This window comes from Platalea leucorodia, assembly GCF_965183815.1.
Source record: "Platalea leucorodia genome assembly, chromosome: 20".
NCBI classification, from domain to species: Eukaryota; Metazoa; Chordata; class Aves; order Pelecaniformes; family Threskiornithidae; genus Platalea; species Platalea leucorodia.
The window spans coordinates 7,330,774-7,358,525 of NC_138842.1; the positions used below are offsets into that span (position 1 = coordinate 7,330,774).

Here is a 27,752-nt window from a genome sequence, read left to right on the forward strand (position 1 = left end):
TAGCAGAGAGTGAGTATGGTAGAAGAGGCTGTTGTCTTTGTTCCACTTTGCTCTGCATGCATCTCCTCACTGAGTGTGGTGCAGTCTGGCTAACATCCTTGGGTGTTTTCCTTCTTTTCTGTGTATGTATATAAAAATGAATCTTCGGGTAGAGGAACCTACAGATAAGCATAGGTTTGATTTCCAGTACAGCAAAAAGCCATTGACAGCTCCCAGGTATGCTGGACTCATGGAAAGTGTCACAAATGGGTGGTTTAGAATGCTTAAGAAATCACCAAAAAAGGTATCGGCAAAAGTGGTTTTAATATGATGTTGTAAAAGTGCGACTTAACAAAGTTCAGTGGCAAAGTTCACTCTATTAATTACTGCATGGAGGAATCACACAAAAGAAAACTGAGTTACACTCAAGTTAGAATGATTCACAGAGAGACTGGAGATGCAAAGAGTAAGAAAGAAAAGGTATGCAGGACACTCCTTGTACCCACAACTTTCTTTGTTCCTTGATAAATGAGTCCTGGAAAAGCCTCTCGCTATTCATGCGTCAGTCGCATGATCAGTGTTCCAAGCTCACATGCATCGATGCTCACTGTACCATTCTGCTCCTTTGTGGGTTTTCAGAGAACAGATTGAAACTAGAGTTGTTCACGCCCCAGCAACAGCTCAGGCCTTTACCTCTTCCGGAGCCTGCACCAAAGCAACGCCAGTCTGGTCAAGGGGTCGAGCGCATCTGTCACAGAGAGATCAAGAGAAAGATGTAGAGTGAAACCCTGCCCACATGAATGCTGGTGGTTGTCACTGGCCTTTGCCATTAAGATTTCTGATCAGTTTGTCTTCCATTCTTGGGGACATCTTATGGGATATGCTCAGCTTTTGTGGTGTGAAGCTAAATTTCCTGAAATCAACTTAGCACAGCAAATACAGAGTTTAGTTTCTCAGCTAAATAGAGCAGAAGATACTCAAGTGATCAGCAGGGAATGGCTTGTGCTTCCCTAAGCCTGTTACTAAGACACCTTTTGGAGCTGTGGAAGAAAACTCATTTCTTTATTTCCGGCTTCATCATTTTTTAAAATCTGCATAATCAGATTTAAGTTGCAAACCACACAAGGGTCTACTCTGTTCTCCCCTCACACCAGCAGCACTGATGTCACCATGGGAGGAAAAGGAATTCATAGAATATCTCAAGTTGTAAGGGACCCATAGGGATCATCGAGTCCGACTCCCTGCTCCTCTCAGGACTACCTAAAACTAAACCATATGACTAAGAGCATCATCCAGACTCTGACTCTGACAGGCTTGGTGCTGTGACCACTTGCCTGGGGAGCCTGTTCCAGTGACCAACCACCCTCTTGGAAAAGAACCTTTTCCTAATGTCCAATCTGAACTTCCCCTAATGCAGCTTCATTCCATTTCCTTGTTGGCCTATTGCTGGTCACCAGAGAGAGGAGATCAGCACCTCCCCCTCCGTTGCCCCTCTTGAGGAAGTTGTAGACTGTGATGAGGTTACCCCTCAGTCTTCTCTTCTCCAAGCTGAGCAAGCCAAGCGACCTCAGCCGCTCCTCGTAAGTCTTGCCCTCGAGACCTTTCACCATCTTGGTTGCCCTCCTCTGGACACACTCTAATAGTTTGATGTCCTTCTTATGTTGAGGTGCCCAAAACTGCACACAGCACTCGAGATGGGGCCGCACCAATGCACTGTAGAGTGGGACAACCACCCGCCTTGATCAGCTAGCTGTGCTGTGCTTGATGCACTCCAGGACACATTTGGCCCTTTTGGCTGCCAGGGCACACTGTTGACTCATTCAACTTGCCATCAACCCAGCCCCCCAGATCTCTTTCCGCAGGGCTGCTCTCCAGCCTGTCAAGATGTCTGATTTACCCCTCTCTTAGATACTAGGAAAAGTTTCTTCACCGAAAGGGTTGTTGAGCGTTGGAACAGGCTGCCCAGGTAAGTGGTTGAGTCCTCGTCCCTGGGGGTGTTTAAAAGACATGTAGATGTGGTGCTTAGGAACATGGTTTAGTGGTGGACTTGGCAGTGCTAGGTTAACGGTTGGACTTGATTTTGAAAGTCTTTTCCAACCTAAACGAGTCTATGACTCTGAAAAATGCTGTAGCTGTCTCTGAAATTGGATTCAGAGCTTCAAAACTCTTCAGGATGAAAAAGCAACAGTAGGGGCCGTTGGAGCCCTAGCTTGCTGCAGGAACCATGCAGTGGAGGCTGGCTTCCCTGTCACCTGGAGGGGCCTGCATCTGGCAGCACAACTCTCCCCGTGGAGAGGCATTGGAAAAAGGCAGCAGCAGAGCACAATTTTTGCAGCCTGTTCAGGTAATACACATCTGCTGTAAGGATTCAGTATCATTCTCACTCTCTTCTCATTAGACCTCCTCTCTTTCCTTTCTATCACCCCTGCCACTCCCTCTCACAACTTACTTACACGGCATGCTTCACCTTTACATGTCCTATTTATCCTTCATGTTTCCATAGCAACTCGGCCTCTTGCTGAATCCAAAAGCTCAGAGCCACCAAGCGAGTAGATGGGAACTGCCCCCCTTTGGTCCGGAGTGCTATTTGTTATGCTGTAGCTCTTCTATTGAGGGAGTTAAAGTGCTATACCACATTATTTTGACGTCTGTTAACCAACGATCTGGCATTAATGTGTTGTGTGAGCATGTGGCTATTAAGACCCCGGCATGGTATCACTCTTCCTCCTCTTCCCGTTGTCCTACCAAGCATGCAGTAAAAAATGGAAATAGAAGATTTAAAAGGGGGGAGAAATTTAAATGATCATTTCCAAAAGGCATGTTTTCCTTTCACATTTTCCATTAGTGATTTTGGTGTTAAAGCTGCCTTCGCAAAAGGGACGTGGACTAAATAATCTTCTTGCTACCATGCCTTGTTCTATTTTCTGTGAATTTAGGGAGATACAGTTGATATTACAACTATGGATGTTGAATGTTGAACGAGGATGCAAATGAGGAGGTAGTATATTACAGGAGAGAGGACTGTGGGGAAGAGGGAGCACTGCCCCATCTTAGCACTGATGCCCTGCCTGCATTAAAAGAGGTCTAAGACTTCACAAGAAATCCATATCTGAAACGGGAATTGGATTCAGATTCCCTCAGTTCTTGCTCAGTACCTTGTTGGTTAGATAGCCATTCCTAATGAGACCGAGTCAGGTAAGTAGATGCTTCCATGCTGGATCTGAGTAGTCTACGGAGAAATAGCTAAAAGTTGCATTAGTTGATTTGTATGTAAAAGAACCATTTTGAAATGTGTGTTTTAGACTAGCTGTTAAGAATTCAGTGACACACCTTCCTGATACTGAGTGGATGTATCAAATGTGTGATTTTAATCCCTACTTGTAGGAGATTTATAGCCAATCACATGCCAATATGAAAGCCAAGCAAATATTTGCAACACAGTCCTGGAAAATAAAGAAAAACACTTAAGGAAGATACAGGTTTACATGGTGCATATGTGTGTTTTGAACAACTAATCATTTCTACAAAGCCAAATGGTTTGTTGTTTTTTTTAGTTGCAATAATAAAATGTATGTGTTCCTGTGGATATGGTCTTTAAGATAGACCTGTGTGTTTATCTGTGGTGGGTTAGAAATGATTCATCACTTCTAAATGGAAAATACTAAAAACATGAAGTATGTGATTATTTGGGGGTTTGGGATGGAGGGAGAGGATAGTATGGCTAGTCTAGAGCTGTCAAAGGAATCTAAAAAAAATTATTAATGCATTTATGACTAGCACATTCCACGGTCTTACACATCACATGAAATGTCCTTTTATCCGCCAGTGACCACAATGAACGCTTTCCTTGCAGTATTTTTCGTGTATACAATATGCCAGACGATAATTCCTGATACATCTGAAGTGGTAGTGGTTCTGTATTGCTGAAGAGAACTTTTAATTCGAAACAAGAGGGTGGGGTGGAGAGGGCGAAGGCCAGGGGAAAGGTGGCAACCAGCAGGTCTACTAATAATCTTTTCTTTTATTTCTTAGGAGGCAGAGACGCTATTATGGCTGATCATATGGGGGGCTAGGCGATAGCTTCACTTGTGAGGGAAAATGTTGTGTTAATGTTTTGCAGAACATTCTTTGCTCCTTAAAAGAATGGTCTTTTTACCCAGGAAAGATACGAAGAGCTAGTTCATGACTAACATTTTCCACGCTTTTGTTTGTTTGTTTGTTGAGGGGGGGTGATGTTGGGTTTTTTAAGGGTAAAAGTTTCCATTTTCACCTACATTGAAGTTTAGGTTCTTATACTGAAGAGAAGCAGAACTGACCATTCACTGCCTCATTGTCATTTGTGTACATATTCAGTTTATTCAAATAGTGGACACGTTTGTTTTGTATGCTAAGTTGTTCTGCAGCATATGAATATGCTATATTCAACAGGATAAAAGGGCATAGGCACAAGGCAGATGCTTTTATAACTTTGCATCGTTTAATTATTGATGCTGCTGCTGAATGATCTTATGCCTTACCCTAACCTCAGTGGTTAAATGAATGAAACCAAGAGCAATCAGAAATTGAGAGCTGCTGTGTAGCATCATGAAGTCAGGAAAATGAACAGTTGATCTAATTGAAACCTAATGAAGCTGAAGAGAGTTTCTTCACTGACTTCAGTGAGTTTTTTACTTTATGTGATCAGTAACATGGGAGATGTCTATAATCATGTAAGAGGTTTAGGAACATGGATCTCCTTTGACTTAATCCTCTTAGGTTGCTCAGATAAATAGTTCCGTATCAGTGGCAGTAATGAAGTTTTTGTTGTGGTGCTCTCCACTGTGAAATCTGTTTTGCCTAGCAATGCTAGATGTCACTTGAAAAGTTTTTGGGTGGTGGGTTTTTTTTTTTTTCAGTTGAGGTACTAACTTGGGTCTTTCTTCTGTCTAGTCTCCTGGTTTTCCAGAATCTATAGGAAATTTTGTCATATTTACTAGATACTGGCCAACAGATTCAAAACTTGCAGGATGAGGGAGGTGGAGGACACTGAGCAAGAGACATGCAGGTGGAAAGCCAAGTGTTGTGTTTTGTTTTGTTTTTTCTATAAAATGTGTGTTATCTTCCACAGTGTATCCAGTCAATTCAAAATTGGTTGCAGTCTTGGGAAAAAGGTCATGTGGGCATCCTAAGGAGCTGGTGACTCTTTTTGCTTTGGAATGTCTTTCCCCAAGAAATGGGCCTGGCCACCAAGTATTTGTTATTATAAGATAGACGTGTGTGTGTGTGAAGCCTATTTACATGAAAAGTGGAAGTTTGATAGCAGCTGTTCATTAAGTCATCTTTCACACTTTTCTTTTTCCTTTCCCTTTCACCCATTCCAGATTTACCAGGAAGTAAGTACAGATGTGTATATTCTCTGCCACTGCCTGTGTCCAACCAGAATCCAAGAGCTACTATTCCAGTGCCTCAAGGCAAACAATGCTAAGGTCCCTGTCTCCAAAGGAATTTAATGTTCAGAGACAACTCTAATCTAAGATCTAGTTAGCTATGGAGTTAGGGAGAAGCATTTTCACAGAGTAGAAAAAAACTGCATCTCTCCTTTTCATGCTTTTTAAAAATATGATCTGCAAGTAAGCTGGTCAATGGTCCGCATCTCTTAACAAGCCCTGATAATAACAGTAGCTATAAAAAAAAAAAAAAAAAAAATTATCAGGTTCCTTGGTCCAGTAGTCCTGAGAGGGACAGAGCTGATTATGAAAGCTCTTGTGTTTTCAGATTCACTGAAGTACAGCCTGCGAATAGAAGCCTATGTGTACCAGGGCCTCGTTCCCTTGCAGGCTCCAAGACAATCAGTGTTCTGACTACCTGACTTCTACCCATGACAATAGGATGAATTTCAAGGTTTTAAGCTAAAGACAGTATTTCCAAATGTCTTTTGTGTCTTAGAGGCCTCATCCAAAGTAGCTTTTGATTATATTTATACTGCTAATTTTGTCCTTGATCTTTAACTAAAGCTTTCTCTCAGGGGAAGTTATCTCAAAGGCAACCTCTCTTGCCTGTTTTTAAATCTCATGTTATATTAAGCTTACTGGGGATTTGGAAATATGCTTCCTCATGAGCAGAAGACACTGAGTGCCTTTCCAGGCAATCTCACAGTAACTCTTAAACTTCCCTCCTTCATGTTCCCTGAGTCTAGGTTTATAACTAGAGACAATGAATAGAAAGCTTAGATGTAACAAATTGATTTTACATTTTGTACCATCCGTTCTTTCCCCAGTAATGGTATGCCCTTAATCTTGTCAGATACAAGCACCCAAAAGATTAAGGGTTTAATTCTCTTTACACCAAATTAACAGGGAAGCACCAGAGCAATGTGAAGTAGCCTCATTAAGATGAGACAGAGGAACGATCATGAAAAATGCAAGTTATAAAGTAGATGGTAGTTTAGGAAGGGAAGCAGAGCATGGAGTTAGTGGTGTCCTGCAGTCCAGCAACTGATTTTTTTTTTTTTTTTTCCATTCCCCTGTCATACAGTCTGCACACTTTTTCATCTCTTTCAGCAGCAGCTGTCTTCCTCATGCCATCTTTGTAATTAATTTCCAGTGCAGAGCACTTCATTCCTCTCCTTGTTGACAGAAAAACCCCTTGCACACATGAAATCATCAGTATAATTCATTGTACGTGAGTCATGCCATGCCTTGAATCTTCAGGCTGAATATGTTGGACGGAGCTTGTGCACTCTGTGTGATAACTATCAGTCTGACCGAATTCTGGTTGCAGCTCTTTGATCAAAAGCTCTGTCCTTGGAAATGTATACACATGTAGATTTGTCTCTTTTTCAGTTATTATTATTATTGTTGATATTTAGGAAGACATTTGTTTCTGCAGAGGGGAGAATACATCAATATGAAATGCCAAGGTTTGTCTTCACTGAACTGCGTGGGCTATGATTTTGACCATTTCACCTCTGCTGCCTGGACTGTTTCCGAATAACAATGTATTCCCTTTTTCTTTCCAACAGTCTTGTGGATTCCTTCAGCTGTCCAAGTTCTGGCGCACACTCTACAATAATTTTTGTTTCTTCTTTGACTTGGTATTAATAAGCAGTGATGCGGCTGTGCCTAACACTTACAAGGTCATAATTCAGTGCTTTCTATGGTTTAATATTCTTATATTTCCAGGTGATTTTACTGTCTCCCCAGTGTTTCTGATATATACTGGCTAATTTAATTTTGTTTCTATTTTATTTAGTCTGTAATTCTGTTGTTGATTTTTTTCCCTTGCCCATTGTTTACATCAGTTTTTTAATTTTTTTGTATTTTCCATGTGACCTCCTCCACTTTCCTTTCAACCAATCATGTGCGTGCGTATCATGTGACTTTGTCATGTGGCTTGCATGGTGCTGATGATGTCGTCCACGCTGGTGAACAGAAGGTAAAATACTTTGTTCTGATTGGTTGCCTAGAGTTGGGGTGAGGATTCCCCTCTGGTCAGTGACCAGGGATCTCCAAATTCCATCACTCCAAAATCCTACAAGCCTTTTGGAGAAGTCGCTCGCTACTGTCTGCATGTGAAGAACTCAACTTAAGCCTTCCACGCTGAGCTTGAAAAAACTTGGAGGGGGGGGGAAAAAACCTGACACAAAAATCATGTGGCTCAGTCATTTGCTTCTTTCACTATCAGAATCCAACAGTCAGCGTCCTACTAAGATTATAAAACTCTCTCTGGCATTAGCACCCATGGCAAAATCCTTTTGCCTTTCAGGGTACCAGTGTGCCAGCTACAGACTGCTAGTTGATGCGAGATTGTGGGTGAGATGCTCAGATAATGTGAACACCGTATCTGCTGTTACTTCAGCGACATTTTGACCCTATGCAGTATACATTTATATAGATATATGTATACACGCACACACATTCACACTATACATATTTAGTAGCCTGTCAAAAGGATCTGGAATTCCCTGTCTCTGAAATTTAGTTATTGGTAAGCATGTGATTTAAGAAAGAAATCTTTCTATAATGAGTAAAACTTAAACATAGGGCAACTATATTTTATAAAGTAGTATATATATAGGCACACGCAGAGTACATGATGGGAGCTAGACTTCGCACAATTCGCATCAGAAGTAATATTGCACCTTTCTTGCCAGAGCACCTCATTCCTCCCACACAGTATCTCACTGCCTGGCAGGGGATTTAATCTGAATTTATTTACCAGCAACACTTGCAGTAGCTGGTGATCTCCATGAAATCAAGAAGCAAATGATTGACCCCTGCAGCTTACGGAGATGCAATCAGTCTCCAAGTAAAGTGTGTGGTAGTGAAAACAATTTCTGCAACATTGTGATTTTTACAACTTCACTTAATACTCTGTGTATAATCTAAAGGGGAGAAGGGAAGGAAACTCCTGCTTTTCTGCTTCCCCACTTAAACAAATAATTTTGAAAACCAGGAAGCAGTTGGCTTTTTTCAATCTATGAATTCTGAAATCACCTTATTGTCTTGGACCACCACCAGGAAAGGATTTAGGCTGGGGTTTGCCAGGAAAACAAAACTAACACCAGTAACCTTCCCACGTGACTGCATGCATGGAAGCAGCCCCTCTTCCCCTAGTCTCTTCCCTCTCTGGTTGAAATCCAGGAGGATTGAAGACGTGGTTGTCTCGTTTTTGCATGTTCTTCTGGTTTTGTTCCTTTTTTTTGATTGTTGATGTTTGCTTCTCTTCTGTACATTCTGACGACTCCCTGCCTGTTCTTTCTCACCTGTGTATATTTACCACTCGTGGAGACTTTCCATACATATGGCTGATGTTTGTTTCAAATTGTGACACTGTAGGTCACAATCTAGTCCTAGTTACGTGATGGTCAAAGATTAGAGAAATCACTGCTTCGCTGTTCATGTGTTGCAGAAATTACCATAGACTGCAGTTCTATTCTCTAAGCACAGCAAGGATGCAGGATCTTTCTTCTTTTGCCAGCTGGGCAAGGATTTAAGCTCATAGTCTAAAGTGCTGCAGTTATCTAGTAACCAATTTGAGCTGCTTTTCAAAGGTGGGCAGAAGGAACACATTTGATGAGAACGGAGAAGGGATGTGATAAGAAGTCTGTCATCTGCACTGCTGTCACTTCTGGGGTCCAGCACGTGTTTGGTGCCTTGTGACTAAGGAAAAGTTTGTGCTGCTTTTTCATACTCTCTTCTCTCCTCACCTCAAGTTTTCACTACAGCTGCATCCAGTCCTAGTGTTCGAGGCATTCTCTGAAAACCAGATAATTAAAACCAGTTAGCCGCTGCTGAAATCCAACTACATCAGACTAGTATTAGATCAAGTAAGCACTTTGAATATAAATTAAACAATGGTGAAAGGATACCAGGAAACATATACTGCTTCCCTGCAGGAGGAGATTATTGGTGCTAATGGCTTAGCAGGAGTGGATAAAAAATAATTTGAAAATGTAACGGCTCGGAGCACTGTCCTCAGCTACCCTCACATCATGTGCAGGAGCTAACAGGTAGTGATTCAGGCTTCAGGAGCCTGCAGAACAGTTCCTTATTTCAAGTACAGTTGGTCAGATTCATTATGAGTTACATCTGAAGCCCAAAGAATGGATCTCTGAGCTTAACATTGGATTACCAGCGATGTATACCCTGACAGGGCAGTGCCATCATAAGTAACGCTTCACTTCATGCATGTACTGTCCTGTATCCTTATCAGAGCAAAGCATTGGCTTCTTCCTTTCTGAAAGTTACAAACTTGGTTGCTGGAAAAGAAAGACCATGCAGTAACACTTAGATGACTCCTGGGACCTGCACTGTAATCCAGAACAGTGCAGCAATTGGGTAGCCCTCATGGAAAGCAGCAAAATGATTGTGCTGCTTCCAGAAAGATAGGAGCTACAAGGCTGGAGCCACCTAGTCCCAGTGTCTTGTGTCTCATACTGGCCAACAAGATGTTTCTGGCCTAAAATCTGATATTAGGCAAACCAATGCAGTAGGAGTCATTATTGTTTCTTGAGGAGCCAGACATAAGGAATGTGGGGAGGGATCTGGACAGATGAGTGACGAAAAGCTTGAGTCTGGTTGGTTTTTTTAATGCAGCTCTTTGTGGTTGTAAAGATAAAGAAATAAGAGTTAATGGAAAGAAAAAGTAAGTCCCCAGAGCCACAGAAGATGTGAGAGCAGAAACAGACCTAGTTTCCTAGAAGGCACTAAAGAGATTGAAGGCTGTCTAATTCACAGCTCGTCATTTCTGGGCAATGGTGCCTTTGGAAGAGCCTTCATAGAGCGGATGGGCTACCTTTCAAAATGGAGGACTTCATGAGCTCTCTTGAATTCAGCTCCAGAGAATGTTTGCTCAAAAATAGTTTAAATTGCAAGAAGCAGGCAGTGTGCCATGCATGTCTGTTAGCTTTTCTCATAGGTAAAGCACCTATTTGGTTTACTTTTCCTTTGCTGAAGAGTATCCTACGGGTGAAGTTTAAATCAGTGGAAGCGGTCAAGTTCTAACAAAGTATGTAGGGTGGCTGAAACCTGTAAACTTTTAAATCTTTGAGTGAAAACCATCCCATTTTTCAAGGAGAGTAAAGCATAGGGGTGAAAATTTAAGTTACTTGTCTTCTGCCCTGAAGGGGGCTCCACTTGCATTATTTGATACTCCTGCTGCTGGGCTGAGTAAGGTGCCGTCTGGCTCAGACATAACCACGCTTCATTGTCTCACCATAGAGTGAAAGCGTAAGATCCTGCATCCCTCCTTCTGCAGCAGAGTGAATTCTAAGCAGATAGGTGTTTGTAAAATGGTTATACAGAGGAAGTCTGGCATGCTTGGAGCTGTCTGCTCTCAATAAGCTAAGTAGAAGCATCACAAGGGGGATTCTTTAAGGGTCCCATATTTTGTAGGTAGAATAGGCAGATTTCTGCAATACATCCAGTCAACTCGGTGTAAATGGGAGATCCCCAGGCATGTAGCACACCTTTGTAATGCACTTTTGCTTTTCAGCCCCCATCCTGTAGGGAGGATGCATGTTCTGTGAGCATGAGTTTCTTCTCTAACTTTCTGACAACAACCTTCTCTCTTCAGCTACTGACACTTTGACTCATTATAGGGATGCTGATTCTGCTGGACTAAACTTTTCCCACTAAACTTCTTCCTCCTTTGTTTGAAACTGCACACTAACCCATTTTTAATTTTACAGCCCTGTATCTGGATTACGTCTGCCTGCTTAAGATAAATGCCATGTGTTTATGGAGAGAAAACTGAAATATTCTTCACCAGGGCTTGCGCTGCTATATATACCTGTTGGGTTTCAGCCATTAGGTGTTCATTAGGTCCATATACACCTATTTGAAGAGGAACGTTTCTCAGAGCAGAAGTGTGTTTAAACTGTTGAGGAAGGAAGGAATTTGGGAGCTAGAAACTAGACAATTCAAAGTGAAGAAAAGTTTCAGCAGAGAGCGTAATTAATCATTGGAATGGCTGTGCATAAGGTACAGCGGCATCTCTGACATTTAAAATCTATCAAGAATGAGCATCTTTCCAAAGGATGTTCCTTCACATTTTAGTCTTGGTGCTCAATCACTGGAAAAAATTCCTAGCCTGTGTTAAATAAGAGGCCAAATTCTATAAGTACAGTGTTCTCTTATCGCTTCAAGATCTCTTCACTTATTACTAATTATCTCTCTGAGGTGAGGATGGGAAAGAGTACCAAGGAGATGTTGATCTTGTACTGTCTAGTTATCAGTGAAGCCATTCGTCAAGTCTACCACAAATATGGCAACAGTTAAGCATTGCTGCTCATAAAGGTTTCAGCAGTGGCAAGTGGCTCAGTGTCCAGCAAAATAAGTAGCCATGAATGCCCTGCCCCCAGTTGTTACTGGGAGCTAGTTTCTTGTGTGAAAAAAAAATGATAGAACAAGACATTTGCTTCTGGTTTCATTTAATTATTGGTTAATAGTCGTGATACAATTACTGTAGTAATAGCTTCTTCAACTCAAGTCAACTCAATAGTCAAAACCAGTAACTTTTGCGGTGATATTTTTCTTTTAGGATTGAGGAAAGAAAAAAATATAATTGCTTGGTTAATCTGATATTTTCAGTATGCCTAGGTGAGGTATTTCTGCTCATCTAGAACTTGCTTGTTCCTGTTTAATTTTCAATCTGCAATGCATTGTATGCGTTATGAATGCTTTCAGCATTTGTAATTCCAAGAGAAGCATGGGCTGGGAAGGGCTTTTCAATTATGCAGCTGCAGTTAGTTGGTAGTAAAGACAAAAATCCACACTTTTGTCTATACAGTAGATGGTAAATGTGGTCATCAGTTCAACACAAAATTCTCTTGTCCTTTCTTGAGACATGAATGGCCCTATACTGTGTGAACCAGGAGAACTTCAGAGGAGTGCATAGCATATCTTGTAACATAAACAGGAAAACCTATTCCTGTGTGCCGTCCGCTTCAAACTGCGCTAGAGGTCCATGCAAGGGCAGCTCCATGGTCACCTTGAGAGCATTACCTTTGTGTTTTCAATGTACAGTCACTGGGAAACCTGTCACAGGGTGGAATACAGCTCTTGAGTGTCCAGCTCGTATTGTGGGAGTCTTGTAACGGGGATATAGGCAGAGGCAAGGATTTGGAAAAGATAAATGTGACATGGGAAGAAGGAGCATTCCCTCTTATGTCTTTAAGAGGAGTTACTATGTTGTGAAAGACAAATGTACGTGTCTCACATCAAAGAGCTCTGTGTATCCATGGATTGTAATTACCTTCTTGGAACAGTTGGTATGTTAGACAGAGCATGTGTTAGCCTGCAAGAAAATCGAATTAATCTTAAATTACTGTTTCAGTCTAGGTCTTGTAGTTTTCTCATTGATGTTTCACAAAAAAAGGGCTTGAATTCTTTCTTTGGAGGGGAAGGGAGTGGGGAAAGGGCTTCAAATTACTTCTGAAGATCAACTTTGAAAGATACTGGAAGATTAACCTTTCTCTGGCCAGTCAGAAATGCGTGTGCTCTCCATTAGTAGCTGAATACAAATCCAGACAGAATAGATTTAGGACTGAGAATGTTTTTTGGGTTGAAAGAAGCTCTTGTAAATTCCCATGACTGATGTTATCTTTCAAAGTTTATCTTAATACAACTACTGGCTTGTTATTTCCTTTCACTTTTAGTATAATGCAACAGAACTAAGTCTTTTTAAAAGTTTTACTCCAGGCAACAGGCTGAGCTTTTAAAAAGTCACAAATGTTACTTCAGTGTCCTGGTTTTCTTCTCCTTTGGTTACATTCAGGCTCTTAAGTCGCAAATGTCACTGTTTCAGAGTTTCGGTATTGTTCTCTTTGGGATACATTCAGAATTGGATCAGCTTGTAATTTTATTTCACCACGCTTCAGTGTATCTGTGGTCGTGTGTTCAGGAAAGCCCATTGGCCAAACCACGAGTGGCACTGCAAGTAAAGACGGGCGTTTCAGCAGAACTGTAGGTCACTTTGAGCTAGAACGGTAAAGTGTGTGCTCAGCATTAGCAAACCTGGGCAAATGTTTGGGACTGCAAACATTTGGGAAGTGTATTTAGATTCAAGGCGCACAGCAAAACAGAGGATGTGCATTGTCTGTTGTATTCTCTGTGTATAAATATCCTGTAGTCAGCTCTAAATGAGCTATCATCACTCAGACGAATAAATAGAAATACTTCCAAAATGCATAAAATATGCATACCCGTGGTTAAACAGAGGTGTAGGAAATTTTTTTGCTTTTTAACATTCAGCCACTTTAATTATTATATAAAATACCTGGAAGAATTAGGACCCTGTAATGAGACCAGCCAGCAGAGTGTAATTAATCTCGGGAGTTTGCTGGAATTGCCAGCTGCAGCTGATTTGTAACTTTTAACTTACGAATAATTGCAGTGTTGGTTTTGCTGAAATTACCAATAAAGAAATTGGGCAGAATAGCTTCCAGGCAATAGCAGCTGAAATGGTCAAAAGTTCTTAAGAAGCTTTTAAACCCAGAATTCATGGCTTAAGCACTTAGACTATATCACAGAGCTGATCCTAAAAAAAAAAAAATCAGTAAGTACTGTAAAATGACCTCATAAGCTTCAGCAACATTAAGGATAAATTTCATCAAGTCTTACTGACTTTGACTAATATTTAAACTCTTGGAACATTTCAGGGCTGTAGAAATAATAGCTCGAACTCCATTCTCAGATGAGCACTGGCACAGAGGAACCTAAGCCTTTCTTGCCTTTACGTAAAATGGAGCAAAGCAAGCATCCAGGCATTGACAGAAAGTTAGCAGGATCTGAGCTCTCTTGTGGTCTATGTCAGTTTTGAAAAGAGAGACCGGTGCTCTTTTATCGTTTAAGTTTTTCTGCTAATTTGATACTTATATTGTTGGAGACAGGGCGTTGTTCGGCTGATGGGTTTCTTTTTCCACAAAAAAATAAATAGGTAATAATGCCTCTTGTATAGTAAATTGCACGGGCTGTCGGAGCACTTCAGAAACAATTGATCCCTGGGGTAATATGAAAGCAGAAGGAGAAAGCACATCTCTTGAGCTATTTACTGCAGTATTTCTGAAGGTGGGGCGGGGGACGCGTGTGAATATGTAATCAGACAATCTGTGGATTTGACTTTTGTTAGGAGAGATGTTATAGTAAAGGTGCAAGAAGGAAGTCCTTGAGTTGGGATGGGGCAACCATCCTCTGCAGACTGTGTGTGCAGGTTAAGGAGGAATTGGCTAGAAAAAGCGGTTGGAGAGACATGGGTGTGAAAGGGTGTGTTTGTAAATCAGTGCGCCCTGCAGAGGCAAATGACATTTCAGTTTTCTGCTGATGTCAGGGGTGCAAACTGGGAAATGATAGCTTTTTTTCTTTTAATAATGGTTATTATAGAAGAGTGAAGAGGTCTAGTTCTTTCCAGCCTGCAATTAGTTACACTAGTGCAAGCTGAGTGAAAAGATGTGCTGTTGTGATTCAGTACCATTTTTCCCCACACTCATTTAAGTGAGCACACCAGTGAGTCTCTGGTCCAGCAACGATAACACCTAAACAACATTCAAAGTGCAAACACAGGTCTGTGTGACAAGCATAATGCCCCATTTCAATGATGCTCTTTACGTATATGTTTCACAGGAGCAGCCTGCCTGTTTGCTGCATGCCCCATCTTGGCATTTTCCAGGTGTTCCACATCAGTGTTTTACAACAAAAGTAGGGAGGAACTGGTCGTTGCTGTAGGATATTCTTGGGGAAGGGTGGAGTCTTTTTCACTTAGCCTCTGACTCCATTCCGGCACACACAAAAATGGTAACGTGTATCGGTGAAAACAAACTACCAAATGCAAGAAATACTTGGGTCTTGCAAATATTTGTACCCTAGACACACAGTGTCCTCTTTGTCTGGGTCAGAGTAAGGCTGGTATCCAGGCAGCTGAGTATAATGAAGTATTTTCTGGTTTTGATGAGTACTTTTTCCCTAATGCTTTTTTTTTTTTTTTACAATTAAACATAAATCCACCATTGTTTCAGGGGAACCCAGCGCACCCAAACTGGAAGGTCAGATGGGAGAAGATGGAAACTCCATTAAAGTGAATGTTATCAAGCAGGATGATGGTGGATCCCCAATTAGACATTATCTGATCAAATACAAAGCTGTAAGTATGACTGACACTCAAGCCTGATTTGTATTTAGCCTGTTCAGTAGTCAGGCTTTACTATGTAGGCAGACAACCCTGAAGCTAAGATCTTGTAGGTAGGCCCATACAGGAATACGTGCTAAGCAGGTGTGGTGGAAGTGTATGGGGTATGAGACATGACATGCACAGGAGGAACATACAAAATCTTTGTCTCATTTTCTTTCCTTTCACTTTGACTATGAACGATTATTATTCCATGTGATCTTCTGTAGAACTGTGAGCATATGGTAATTACATGCACTTAGTATTATTTCATTTCATATACTTCTGAGATGGGATTGCCAGCAACGACTTAAATAGCTGTGGACCAGAGGTTCATAGTGTAGAGCATTGCCCACCTTCAGACATGTACCTAATCATAACTTTCTGTTGGTCATTGAAACTGCCATATTTGATTGAGTAATGGGTGCTTCAGTACCAAATTATTCTGCAGATTATTGAGTAAGACATTCAAGGTAGTCAGTATAGATACAGATAAAGTGAGAGATGCTATTGGGAGCAGTTCCCCTTTAGGCCTAACTTAGCTCTCATTGTAACTTACCCAGGATTGCAAAATACATGATTCTCTGAGCAAAACATCTAGCCCTAGTCTTGGGAAAGAACATCTATGTGATGAGCAGCTAGTATTGTTGTAAGCTGAACATGGCCCTTGTTTTGTGTTAGGTGGTATTTGATGTTTTATTCCTACGATGGGGGGAAAAAAAAAATAACACCCAATCAAAGAGGTTGCTTAGCACATCCTTGAGGAATAGGACCTTGAGAGAGGGTCAATGACAATATGAAGCTCTTCAGGGCAGCAGAAAGAATTGCCAGAAGTTATTGAAGCTTTTTTTCTATTGTCTGCACACTTTCTCAATCTTAATACGCCTGGGGGCAGCTCAGTTTGAGCTGAAATATGGAAGCTTTCCAACTATTCAGAAAGCAGGACACTTTGTCTCAGTGACTGAGTCTGGTAGATGTGGTGCTGAACTAATTCTGTATTGGCTATTAGCAATCTCTTTTTTATATGCTACAAATGAAGAATCCTTAGAGTAAAGTCACAGAGCAAACTTTGCACTGCAGTCTAGAAATCCCAAGAGTATTTGTTACCACCATCATTTTGTGCATTTTAGGTTACTTAGAGATTCTTAGAATGGGGAGAGTCTTTGGAATGTCAAAAGGACAATCTAGTATCACAGAACCATGAATTCCAGCCTAGACGGAAAAGTCTGTTAGCACACTCCAGTCCCAGAAAACTGCCTAAGACTGTCTCAAGGTACCTTGGCAGTGGGTTTTTCAAATTCATCTGGGTGAAATGTACATCTGGACTCCCTGAAACTGGAGTAGGAATTATGAAAGTTACTAGTTGTACGCACCTTTTAAAATCTCTCTTGAATGGTGCAGAACAGAATGGTAATGGTAAGTTAGGCCAGACCCATGTTAAGAGGTAAATCTCTGTCTCTCAGGTGATTTAAATTTGACATACTGAGATGTGAAAGAACACTCTTAAAGTGCTTTGCAGGGCAGAGACATAGAGAAGTTGCAGCTTTTCCCCTCTGAAATGGAAGTAGTCTAGTGATGTGGCAAAGATGAGAGGAAGAACTGAGGGATTTTCTTCAGGTGTGGTAACACTGCAGAAAACAGCATTCTGAGCAGGAGAGAGAGGCTGCTTCGGTATCTCTTGTCCTCTCCACTTGGAGCCAACAGCACACAATGTTCTGCACCCCTGAATTAGCTGAGGAGCATGTGCTTGTGTAGAAACCTCCCCACTTTTCCATTTGTTAGTTAGCCAGCTTTGAGAACACTGTAATGGCTACTAATGTTGTGCTGTGTGTTTTGCATCCCTGCCTGTCATCTCGCTGCTCTGCAGAAGCATTCCTCAGAATGGAAACCAGAGATCAGACTTCCGTCTGGCAGTGACCACGTCATGCTCAAGTCCCTGGACTGGAATGCAGAGTATGAAGTTTATGTGATTGCTGAAAACCAGCAAGGGAAGTCCAAACCAGCTCACTATGCTTTCCGAACTTCTGCTCAGCCTACTGTCATCCCAGGTACAGCAGTCATAAGCTTTACCATTGTTTTCTGCTTCCAATTAATGCAACAGTGCTGCATCCTTTAATGTGCCTGAGTAACCCTGACAACTTGCTTGCTTAAAGCCATTATCACAATTGGTTACCCATCCAAAGCTTAGTTTTTGCCATGTACATACCTGTACTGTAGTCCACGTTACAGTATGTACAGCATTAGCAGTACACTGTTAGGAATGCTACATGACAAATCCTTGTCTGACTGTTTACAGGGAATGTTGGCTTTTTGTATCAGGGTAACAGGACTGCCAGATGAGAAGAGCAGTGGATAGAAAACACTTTCTGAAACCAGAAAGTAGGATTCCCATTTTAAACTAAAGCAAAAGAGACCATTCAGATCTCTGGGGCGATGCTTTTCATGATGCAGATTTCCCTTCCAAATCTGCTTTGAGCTTGCTTACTGCTCATTTGTCCATGCAGCTCAGCCTTTGGACAAAAAAAAGGCATAAGGAGTTTGCTAGCGGTTGGAAGGGGAGGGGGTTAAAATCTTTCTCTGAAGGTTTTTCTGTTAAATGAAATGGAGATCAAATTACAGTAATTTTAAAACAGCACTGTTTTAATGTTGGGTAGGGCATTAGGGAAAAGTAACTAAATAGCATCAGAATGCTGCTGGAAACGCTTGTTTCAGACAGACTGTACTTATTAGCATGCTTAAAAAGTGAAGTAGAAGCTCAAATGCTAGGAAAAACAAGCAGACCCTATTAGCTGAGATGCTAGGAACTTAGCAGTTTGCTGGAAGGTGTTGAAAGGACAGTCAGTATTTCTTTTCTACACAGGTAGTAGTAGTGCACATTTTAAAAAGAAAAAACAAACAAACAAACAAAAAAAACAACCAAAAAAAACCTCAAGGGTGAAATTGCTGTAAATTAATACCTGTAAATTAAAGTTCTGATTGGTTAAAGGCAGATGGACGAACTTTAAAGCTGATGAGTCAGTCAAGATAAATCCTCACTGCACAGCCAGAGTTAAGCGTATTCATGCCAAGATTGGTGCTGACAGTCCATATTGAAGGAGTGATTTGATTTCATTCTGTCTTCCAGATTGTTAACTCAGTCTCATGTTTTTCTTCAGAACAACTGGAGAGTTTTCTTCAGTCTGTCCCTTGCACTGAGAATTCAATCCTTGGTTTGCCCCCACTGTGCCCGCTCCCTTCCTCTCTGAAGGAAACAGCTGAGACCTTGTGCAGTTTGCATGCTGAAACTCCACTTGATTAAGCCAGATAATGTTGTTAAGCATACAAATGAGTGTCCTAGTTGGCTGGGGCTTGAAAAATGTGTATGGTAGGGAGGATGAGGATAAGGAGGAAGAGGGAAATGGGGCAAAAGAGACATTAGGATGTGTGTTTGAACAAAGCTGTAGTTTTGGGTGGAAGGACCCTCAGTAACTCATTAAGCAACTTACTCTCTGATTCTCATTTTCAACAGCTCTAATACTTACTACCCTCACATATTTGAAGGACAACTGTGACTGATGTGGCAGGAGAAAGTGAGGGTAATTTGGCAAAGAGTGCCTTAAGGTCAGTTCAGAGCTGAACGGTGAAATGCGGTAGGCTGGAAACAGCGGAAAGTGGTTCCTTTGCACTGTGATCTGTCTCCCCAGGGAGAGTTACAAGTACTGATCAGTCTTTTTGTTCCTCCACACTCCTTTGTGTGCAACCGTTGTTGCCTGTGCTGATGTTCTCTTTTAGCCTTTGTTACATGCCCAGTGGGACAACAAAGCTACCTGGGACAGCTGGGATGTTTTGCACAGGTGTATTAGCAAATTTTGAGAACGCTGTTGCCTTTGGAATACACAGTGTTCGTACCATAGTCCGTGGCAACGGGAGGAGCAATGAGCCCAGATGCCACTGAGCCCTTTAAATCCAACAGTAACATGGGCAGGGACCCTCTGAAAAATGAGGGGGGAACCCCAGTTTGTTATCACAGGTGTAACTTCTTTGGCCTCTCTGAAATTACTCCTCACTTAGTCTGGTGCGAAGCGTAGGACGAATCGGGATTTGAGGCTGCCACTCAAATGTTCCACTTGGAAATGTCAGAAGCACTTTGAAAAGCAGTTGTTTCGGAGTGCACGTTTGCTGCAGGACTGACCCAACAGATGGATGCAGTTGGTTCTCAGAAAGAATGTGCTCTGCTTCAGGGGCAAGTAGAACACTGTGCAGTGAAACGATTACTGCTGGCTATGCTGGATTTGTGACTCTTTCTCTAGTGGGTTTTTTTTTTTCATTTTGTAGAGGACTTTGGTTTCTATTAGGCCTTCCAAGGTGTTTCCAGACCCTTTGGTTTCCTGAGCTGATCCTCAAACGAATAATGTTGGGGAAAAAATTCCCAGAGGGCAGGCTAGATTTTTCTGACATGCAGTCCACAGGCCACTATTGAAATGAAGGCAAGTATGCCAAATTGCAGTAGGGAAGAGGCTCTGCGTATTACTTTCCTTGAGTATCTCGTGTCATTTTTATGGTGTTTAGCTTTTACACTTTGATTTCAAAATGAGCTACACAGGAGAAGTCAGAGCCAGTGCCTCTAACATGGCATTGCTCTGCTTGAGAGTAATAGCTAGGGATTTCATGCAGACAAAATGTATATTTCTTATGCAGAGTCCTTTGTTACCATCATCCGTACAGTGTCCTTAAAGTGGTTGGAAGGATAAGGGTATTATTTTCAGTAATAATAATAATTGCATTAGAGTAGTTTACAAGCAGCTGGAAGGCTAAATGGAAAAGTCAGTCCTGTGTTGTTGAGACCTTCTTGCTTCTCCAGGGTTTTAGTCACCTGGATCTATTATCCAAGTCCTTGGTACAACAGGCTTTAGGGGAAGGACTTGGACAGGCAGGTGGACCGTGTGCTATGCAAGAGCTTTGCTTTTTTTTTTTTTTTTTTAATGTGTAAAAGGCAGTGTTGTCCTTTCAAATACCAGATAACCATTTTCTTGTGTTTCTCATTGAGCCTTCTGTTCCATCATTTTTAATCTCATTTGCTTGCGAACCCCATAAACCCTGACTTGGACCCTGCTCTGCAGCTTTGGACATTGCCGAGCTTCTGAACCGGCCCTTTTGTCGGTGTGAATGCGCTAATGCTCTTCTTTAACCTTTAGCCATTTTAATTTATGAAATTAAATAAACCTTTGATTCTTATGTTTTCTATATTTATGACCTAATTTTTTTTATCTATTTTTCTCTCTTTCTCTCTTTCTTTCTTTCTTTTTCTTCCTCGTCCTTTCTTCCCTGCCCTCTCCCTTCTTCCCCTTACTCCTTTCCTATGTCTGTCGTCATACATGTCACCTTGGATCTCACGGGGAAACATCCACGCTTGCCACATGCACCAAATTTGTTTTTAAACAACCATATTTTCCCCTCCTGGGAACCATTGTCTGGCACCTGCAGCGACCTTGGGAAGTCCATCAACGTCGTCCTCCTTTGTTTCATTGCTTCTTTCTGCAGTGACTCTGCTTTTGCTCTGTTAGAAACTTAAAATAAAATAAAGCAATATTTGCTTGAAAAGGCCTGGGTCCCACCAAGGCGTGAAAGCAGATAACTTTGCTTCAGAGGATCATGTCAGTTCAGAAAAAAAAAACCCCAAAAACAAACACAGAACATTTTTTAAAAAAAAAGTTTAATTTGAAAGAGTCAGTATTTTGTAACAAGGAAAAAAGGTTTAAGCCAAGATTTTTCTCTTTAACATTTTTTTGTTATTTGTAATGAATTTGCCCTTTTTAATGGATGTAAAGAAAGATTTTGTTGTTGTTGTTTGCTTGCTGTTTTTCATCAAAGGAAGGTACAATATTGAAAGCCTTTTAAGATACTGCTTTTTACTGATTTCTCTGCACATCTGGTGCTGATCACCACTGTATTGTGCAAAAGGTTTCTAAAGCCCCATCCACAAATCCAAACCCACAGACTATAAAAAGAGAAAGAAGATTTGTCAGAGATAATCCTCCTGGTTGCCCAGATGTCTCTGTGGGCTTTTGCATGTGGATTCAAATTTATGGCCATTAGAATGTTTTCCTGATGTGGTGGTCTGAATATAAACATCTTGTGGGAATTACACTGAAGAGATTCCTTTCTTTCTTCTTTATGTGGTTGAATCCTTGCAGCTTCATTGGCCTCTTGTGTGCAGTCAAGTATCTCATGACCCATAGTGGATCTGGGGCATAATACAGCCTGTGAGCATACAAATTTGCAATGGATGCTTGTCTAACATTTTCTGGTTTTCCACTACTGTATTATCAGCTTCCTAGAGACATCTCTCTTCTTACCATTTTAACAGAAAAGATTAGCTTGGATAAAGTTACCTGACCAGCTAAATTATTATTATTACTGATCTTTAATAATACTCATGGCTAACTGTGCATGTGACACTACCAGACAGGATTAATTCATGGTGTAAATTGGTGCAATATAATGCATCTTTGTTACCAAGTTCTGTGTATTGCATTTCATTGAACAAATTTCAGTTGACTTTGTTCTTTTTTTTTGTTGTTCTTACTTAAAAAAAAAAAAACACACAAAAAACAACCCTACAACAACGAAAAACCCTGTGCCCCTCATGATTTGTCTTTGTGATGGGAAATTCATTTTGCTCTGATGCTCTTCTAAAAATGAGTGTGTCTCTCCCTCTAGGTCTCTCTTTCTCTGTGAGTGGCCCTGAGGTTGCCAAGGATGAAATTGTTGACACAGTTGTTGAACTGTCTGTACAGGATGTCTCAAATCCTATCAGTTGTCTGGAATGGAATTAATCTTTCTAACAAAATTCTAATAGGGACAAACAAAAAAACCCTGCCATCAGTCTTGTCTAACTATGCCTTTTATGCTCTGCACATAAGTCTCTGCTGTGTTTATTCAGACCTTGTTCATTATGATTTGTGAACTGCTTTTCTGTCTAAATTATAAATGGAAACTTTGTGCAGGTGTTGCACACAAAAGCATGTGGATTTCTTGAAAAAAAAAAAAAAACACAAAAAAACCTCACCTCCCATGTTTCAGAGTACAGAAAATCTGTTAGATCTTTTGAGTTTACATCTTAGTGTTATTGAAGTACAGCAAGAGTAATCATAATACTAAAGAGCTGTGTGACCTTCCCCTATAGCTGAATTTATGAAGTTCACCTGTAGATGCGGTATCAACTTGCATTATGGGTTTCCCCTCATCCCCAGACAGAGGTTACTAGCTGAGGTTGAGATATATCTCAGACAACTCATAGGTTATTAAAATTATCTTGCCTAAAGTATAACTTTACGTAGTGTTGTGTGAAGAGAGAGCAGCACCTCCGGAGGCTGTTCTTCCTATTCAAGGAGAGGTGCCTTAAGGCAGTGGAGATGCGTTATGCTCTGAGGGGCCTCCTCTCTGTGGTGTCTAGGCAAAGCCCAGACGAGTAGATGAGAGATTGTTTACAGGGCTGAAGTTATTTGAAATGAATCCCATACTCAATGGCAAACAGGAATCCAGTCAACATGGAATATATACAAACAGAGCTTCTGTCCCTGTGATTGTAAAAATAAGGAGCATAACCGATATTTTTGCCACCAGTTTATGCGGATCCATAACATGTCAGATACTAGATATACATCAGATCCTTGAGGTCTGACGGTCAATGCTGGACAAGGTCCCAGACCTTATTCTTGATGGAAATAAAATAAAACTTTAAAAGGTTTGCAGAAAAAGCAGCTCTCTTTTCTGTGCTCAGAGATGAGACACAGATTCAGATCTGGAACCAGAAGAAGTTCAAATGCTCAGATTTTCACCACGCACATACAACCTTGCAAGCACATGTTCTACGGGAACAAGTCATACCTACAGGAAGGCTGGAAGCTCAGCCCTTAGAAAAGATGTTTCTACGTGTGTGTGATGAACTGCAGGTCCTCGTAGGATCTCACGTGGCCCATGGGATTCTAGCAGCTGTAAAGTCTCTACATATTTTTAAAGATGTTCGTCAAAGCATTACTTTGGCTGCCTTCATTTTACAGGAGGGCCTTGTTTGATAACATTCTGCTCCACCAGGATCAGTTGCAATCGTTCACACCTCCTAGCTTCTGCTAGATAAAAGAAGTTTTTGAAGCTCTCCTGACTCCTGAAGCTCGTGGAGTGGAACGAGCAGCCAGTGGCACTGAGGTGTGTGGGTTGCAGTAGCATAGAAGGGAGGCAGCTGTGGCAGAGGTCAGACTGCGGATCAGCTGTTCGGATTTACAGTCTGGTTTACTCCTGAAAAGAGGATCTTCATGTGACTCACTCTTTGCTTATAGTTTTTCCTTTTTGTATGCTCATATTCCCCTTTTCATGCTTGGAAAGGGAGTCAGTCATAGGAAAATAACAGAGCTTGAAGCCAGGAGCAGACCACTGAAGCCACACAGTGTTGGTGACAGTCTAAAAGGAGTTCCGTAGTAGTTTTGGCAAATATCCATTGCCCTCTTGTCTGGGAAGGAATGCTTCACAGACTGCTGAGTATTTCTGCTACCTAGTAGCTAAGTTGAAAGCAAGCATAAATTGTCGAGCCTAAATCTGTGTGGAAAGAGAAGCTGTTGTCACTTGGAATAGAAGGTTGCTCACATGTTGCTTTTCTCCACTATAAATTGTGCAGAGTGTCTGAGAGAATGAGGTGTGTAAAATATGGCACTCCTTGTTTGAAGGATACTTTTAAGTGTTTGCAAATTAAAGCTGTTAGCATCCACTGAGAACAAATAGCTTTTCTCCTGTTTTGTTTTGTTTTTCTTCTGACGCATGACATGAATTTTTATTTGTTTTGTTTGTTGTTCTCTCTTCTGCCAAATATTGTAGGACCTTTGAAATGCCTGGAATCGTATTTGTTTCTCTCCATCCCTTTTTTGTCTCTGCCTGCCTGTGCCTGAACATTCTCTGCACGCTCTAGCTGAGACCCCACTAGGAAGACACATCTGAGTGGTTCTGCTCTCTCTGACAGGGCAGGTGTCTGTACAGAGTTGCAGAAGGTGAAACTGATGGGTCATTTTATCGTACGCTGTAAAATAAGGGTGATTAGAAAGATCAGTCTTGCAGGAAGCTCATTTTCCATTGAAAAAATAATTTGTAATTAATAAATTCACTTCTTTAGAATTAAGGACTCAAGAAATTTTTTACCATTTTGTGTTTCCTTATTTAACCTGTGGAAGTATTACTCCTCTTAGTCCTGAGAACAGCAAAAGGGAATCAGTGGAAAGCTTCTCATCAGGTTGAATGTGCTCTGGATCATGTCAGAAATGTCCACCATCTATTTACACGGTAACACGCACTGGTGATACACGTGTACTCTTGTACACGCAGTGTTAGCAGCTGATGCTCCACAACCTAACTGTTTATTTGTACACTTCTTTTGTATGCTGAATTGTTTTAGGCCCCAGCAAACTCATTAGGGATATTGTCTAAATATTAGTTGGATTAAATACAACAAAAACTTAGCTATAGGATGGGGAGTGAATAGTTCTTAAAGTATTTGTAGATCAAGTTAATTTAATCAAATGTGCCAGTCTGTGAAACTGAATAATATACACATGCTTGCTGCATTTTATAGCAACAGCAAAATTCCTTTACAAAATATATACAGAAAAAAGAAATGCAGCACCAACAGCCTCCAAGTTCACGGGGTCTTTAAGGATTCTTATATTATCCTTCCTTATTGCTAGTTTCTGAAAGATTGGGAATATCGATTCATGTCATTAATTAGAATTTATAAAACCAGAACTAATGGAAGAGATTTGAAAGTTACTGAAAATTGCAGGGCTTTCTTACTAGTCTAGAAAAAAAAAAAACATTGCAGGCAATTACCTTGGCCCAGTTTCATTGTCTGAAACATAAAATCTGAGAGTAGCACAAAACCAAGGGCATTCCTCTGCAGATTTGCCCTTATTCTCCCCATCTCTGTACTCTTCTTCCTGGCAGCCTTTCCTGTCGTAGCTGCTCGTGCTCCCTGGGACAGAGGGGCAGAGCAGGAAAGATGATGGTTTGAAACGGAGGGAGAAGCAAGGAGGAGAGACTTGCACCTATTCAGTAGCTCTCCTTTGGGTGTTTAGAGAAAAAAGAGTTATTTTGCAGCTATCATAGCAGAAATTGGATCTTTGGGAACAGTAGTGCTTGGTGGTTTTTATAACCTTGTGCAGTGGGTTCCAAAATTTCAGGGCCAGTCAATCTACTCCCAGGTTGCAGCAGTTCTTGTGGACTGCTGTCCTGCAGCACTTCACGCTGGAGTTTCATTGACAGCACAGTCACTCAATGTATTTGGGGTGCTCTTTGCGATTTTGTGGATCAGCTGCAGATCATTTTCTGTGGCTGCAAGACCACAGCAGTCTCAGTTAGAACTGTTTCTTCATGCTAATTAAACCAAATGGACTTCTGAGGAAACTCAGGATTATTTTGTAGTTATATAGGAGCCCTCCTAGTGAGGCATTATAAATAGTGTATGCCCTTTCTTCCTAAACATAAAAGATAGGACCCTGAGACAGAGTGGAAGGATAGCGGGGCACATCTTTGCTATGAACTGTTGGTTATATTGGCTTCAGCAAATCTCTGGCAGTTGTAGTGGCTGAAGCTTTACTGTCTCAGGGATGCTTGGGGTCATAGAGAAAAGCAGTGGCAGAACAGAGAATTGATGCTAGGTTTGCACATCTTTATCTGTTGTTAGTCATAAAACCATCTTCTCTGTTCTACCTGATCTTTTCTAGCCTTTCCTGTGAGAAAAGCCTTGCAGGTTATCTGATAATGTGCCTGTGATTTGGACAAGTTTCATAAAACCTGGGATACCTGCAACAGTTTTCAGATTTTTCTGTCTGTGAACATTTAGATTTTTGTTTATGTTACGTTTCTAAGTGCTTTCAGTGCCTCACAAGAAGCTGATGGAAGCTATGTAAAAGCAAAATTTAGACAGGTTGTAGATTAAATCATGGAGCCATCACTGGGCCTTTGAGTAGAAGTCTGGCACTGTCTCCATCATACACATTGCAATTAGCAAGAGCTGTCATTTTGTGAGGCCTGACACTTGCTGGGTTGTTTTTTTTTGCAGAGCAGAGCGTCTGCTGTCCCAATGGATCCTAGTGCTTGCGAAGGGCTATCAGAGAACTAATGCTCTGCTTCCCAAGCACTAGTCAGAGAAATGCACAGACATGCACACGTAAACATATGAGAACTGCCATTGTCATTTTAAGTGGAGTGGCAAATGTTGCTTGGAACAGAGGAACCATCCTTTTCTTCTATTTTTGCTTTTTGTTACTAATCTTAAATAGAGAGAGGTGAGTATTCAGACAGGCTTTTCTGCAGTAGTGCTAAATAATCCGCATAAAATCCCTGTTTAGAAAGTAAAGGAGATTTCTATTCAACCAAATTTGGTGGAGAAAGATACGACATTCCGCTCTCATTTGAGGACTTCTGTTAAGATTTCATACGTTATTCCTAGCCTAAGCTCATCTACCTTCTATTTTCTAGCTTTTGAACCTTGTTGTATCTTTGCTCAAATAAAGTGCCTTTATTGTATGTACTCTTCTGCTGCATATAGGGCTACAATGACCAAATTCATCCCTGCACGTTTCTTGTTTGAAGTTACATTGACTGAGTTTCCCAAGTAACTTTTTTTAATTCTTCAGCCATGATTGTGATATTGCCCTGAATCATCGTCTTCCTCAGCATCTTTTTTTGAACAGCTTTCCCACATTAGTCATACCGATGCCAAAGACAGAGGTATTCTTTCACTTCCAGCTCCTTGCATCCGTAGTTATACATGTGCCTTGGTATTGCCAGAAGTGAAATTGTAACAGGCTGGCCCAGGATCCCATGGGAATGCCTGAACCTTTTGATCTCCAATGGCACAGTGAACTGACTCCCGCGCAGGGAAGAAATTAGTTCCTTCCTTACTATTCATGTAAAGCAGCTTGCCCAAGTCCAATACCGTGTGTAACCACTAAGGCGCTTGAAAACAGCCACTGCTGCAATGCCTGCTGAGGACCCAGAGCTTTGGCTGTGCCCCAGAGGCTGTGATTGTCCTAATGGGTTTGCAGTTTTTGCAGTTCACATGGGTTGTGTGCAATAGTTCACAGACACGGTACGGGCAATGTATA

General features: G+C 41.2%; 1 protein-coding gene across 3 annotated transcripts in view; it reads left to right on the forward strand.

Moving 5' to 3' along the window:
- NCAM1 (neural cell adhesion molecule 1) overlaps positions 1 to 27,752 on the forward strand; it is a gene marked incomplete at its 3' end in the record, with an annotated part of 147,347 nt that overhangs the window by 111,006 nt on the left and 8,589 nt on the right. For 2 of the 3 annotated variants that reach the window (XM_082330582.1, XM_082330580.1), the window contains 2 exons: positions 15,473 to 15,597; positions 17,489 to 17,669. In XM_082330582.1, the coding sequence (XP_082186708.1) occupies positions 15,473 to 15,597; positions 17,489 to 17,669 (306 nt within the window). The remainder of the gene's footprint in view (positions 1 to 15,472; positions 15,598 to 17,488; positions 17,670 to 27,752) is intronic. The other variant, XM_082330581.1, reaches the window with a different exon arrangement.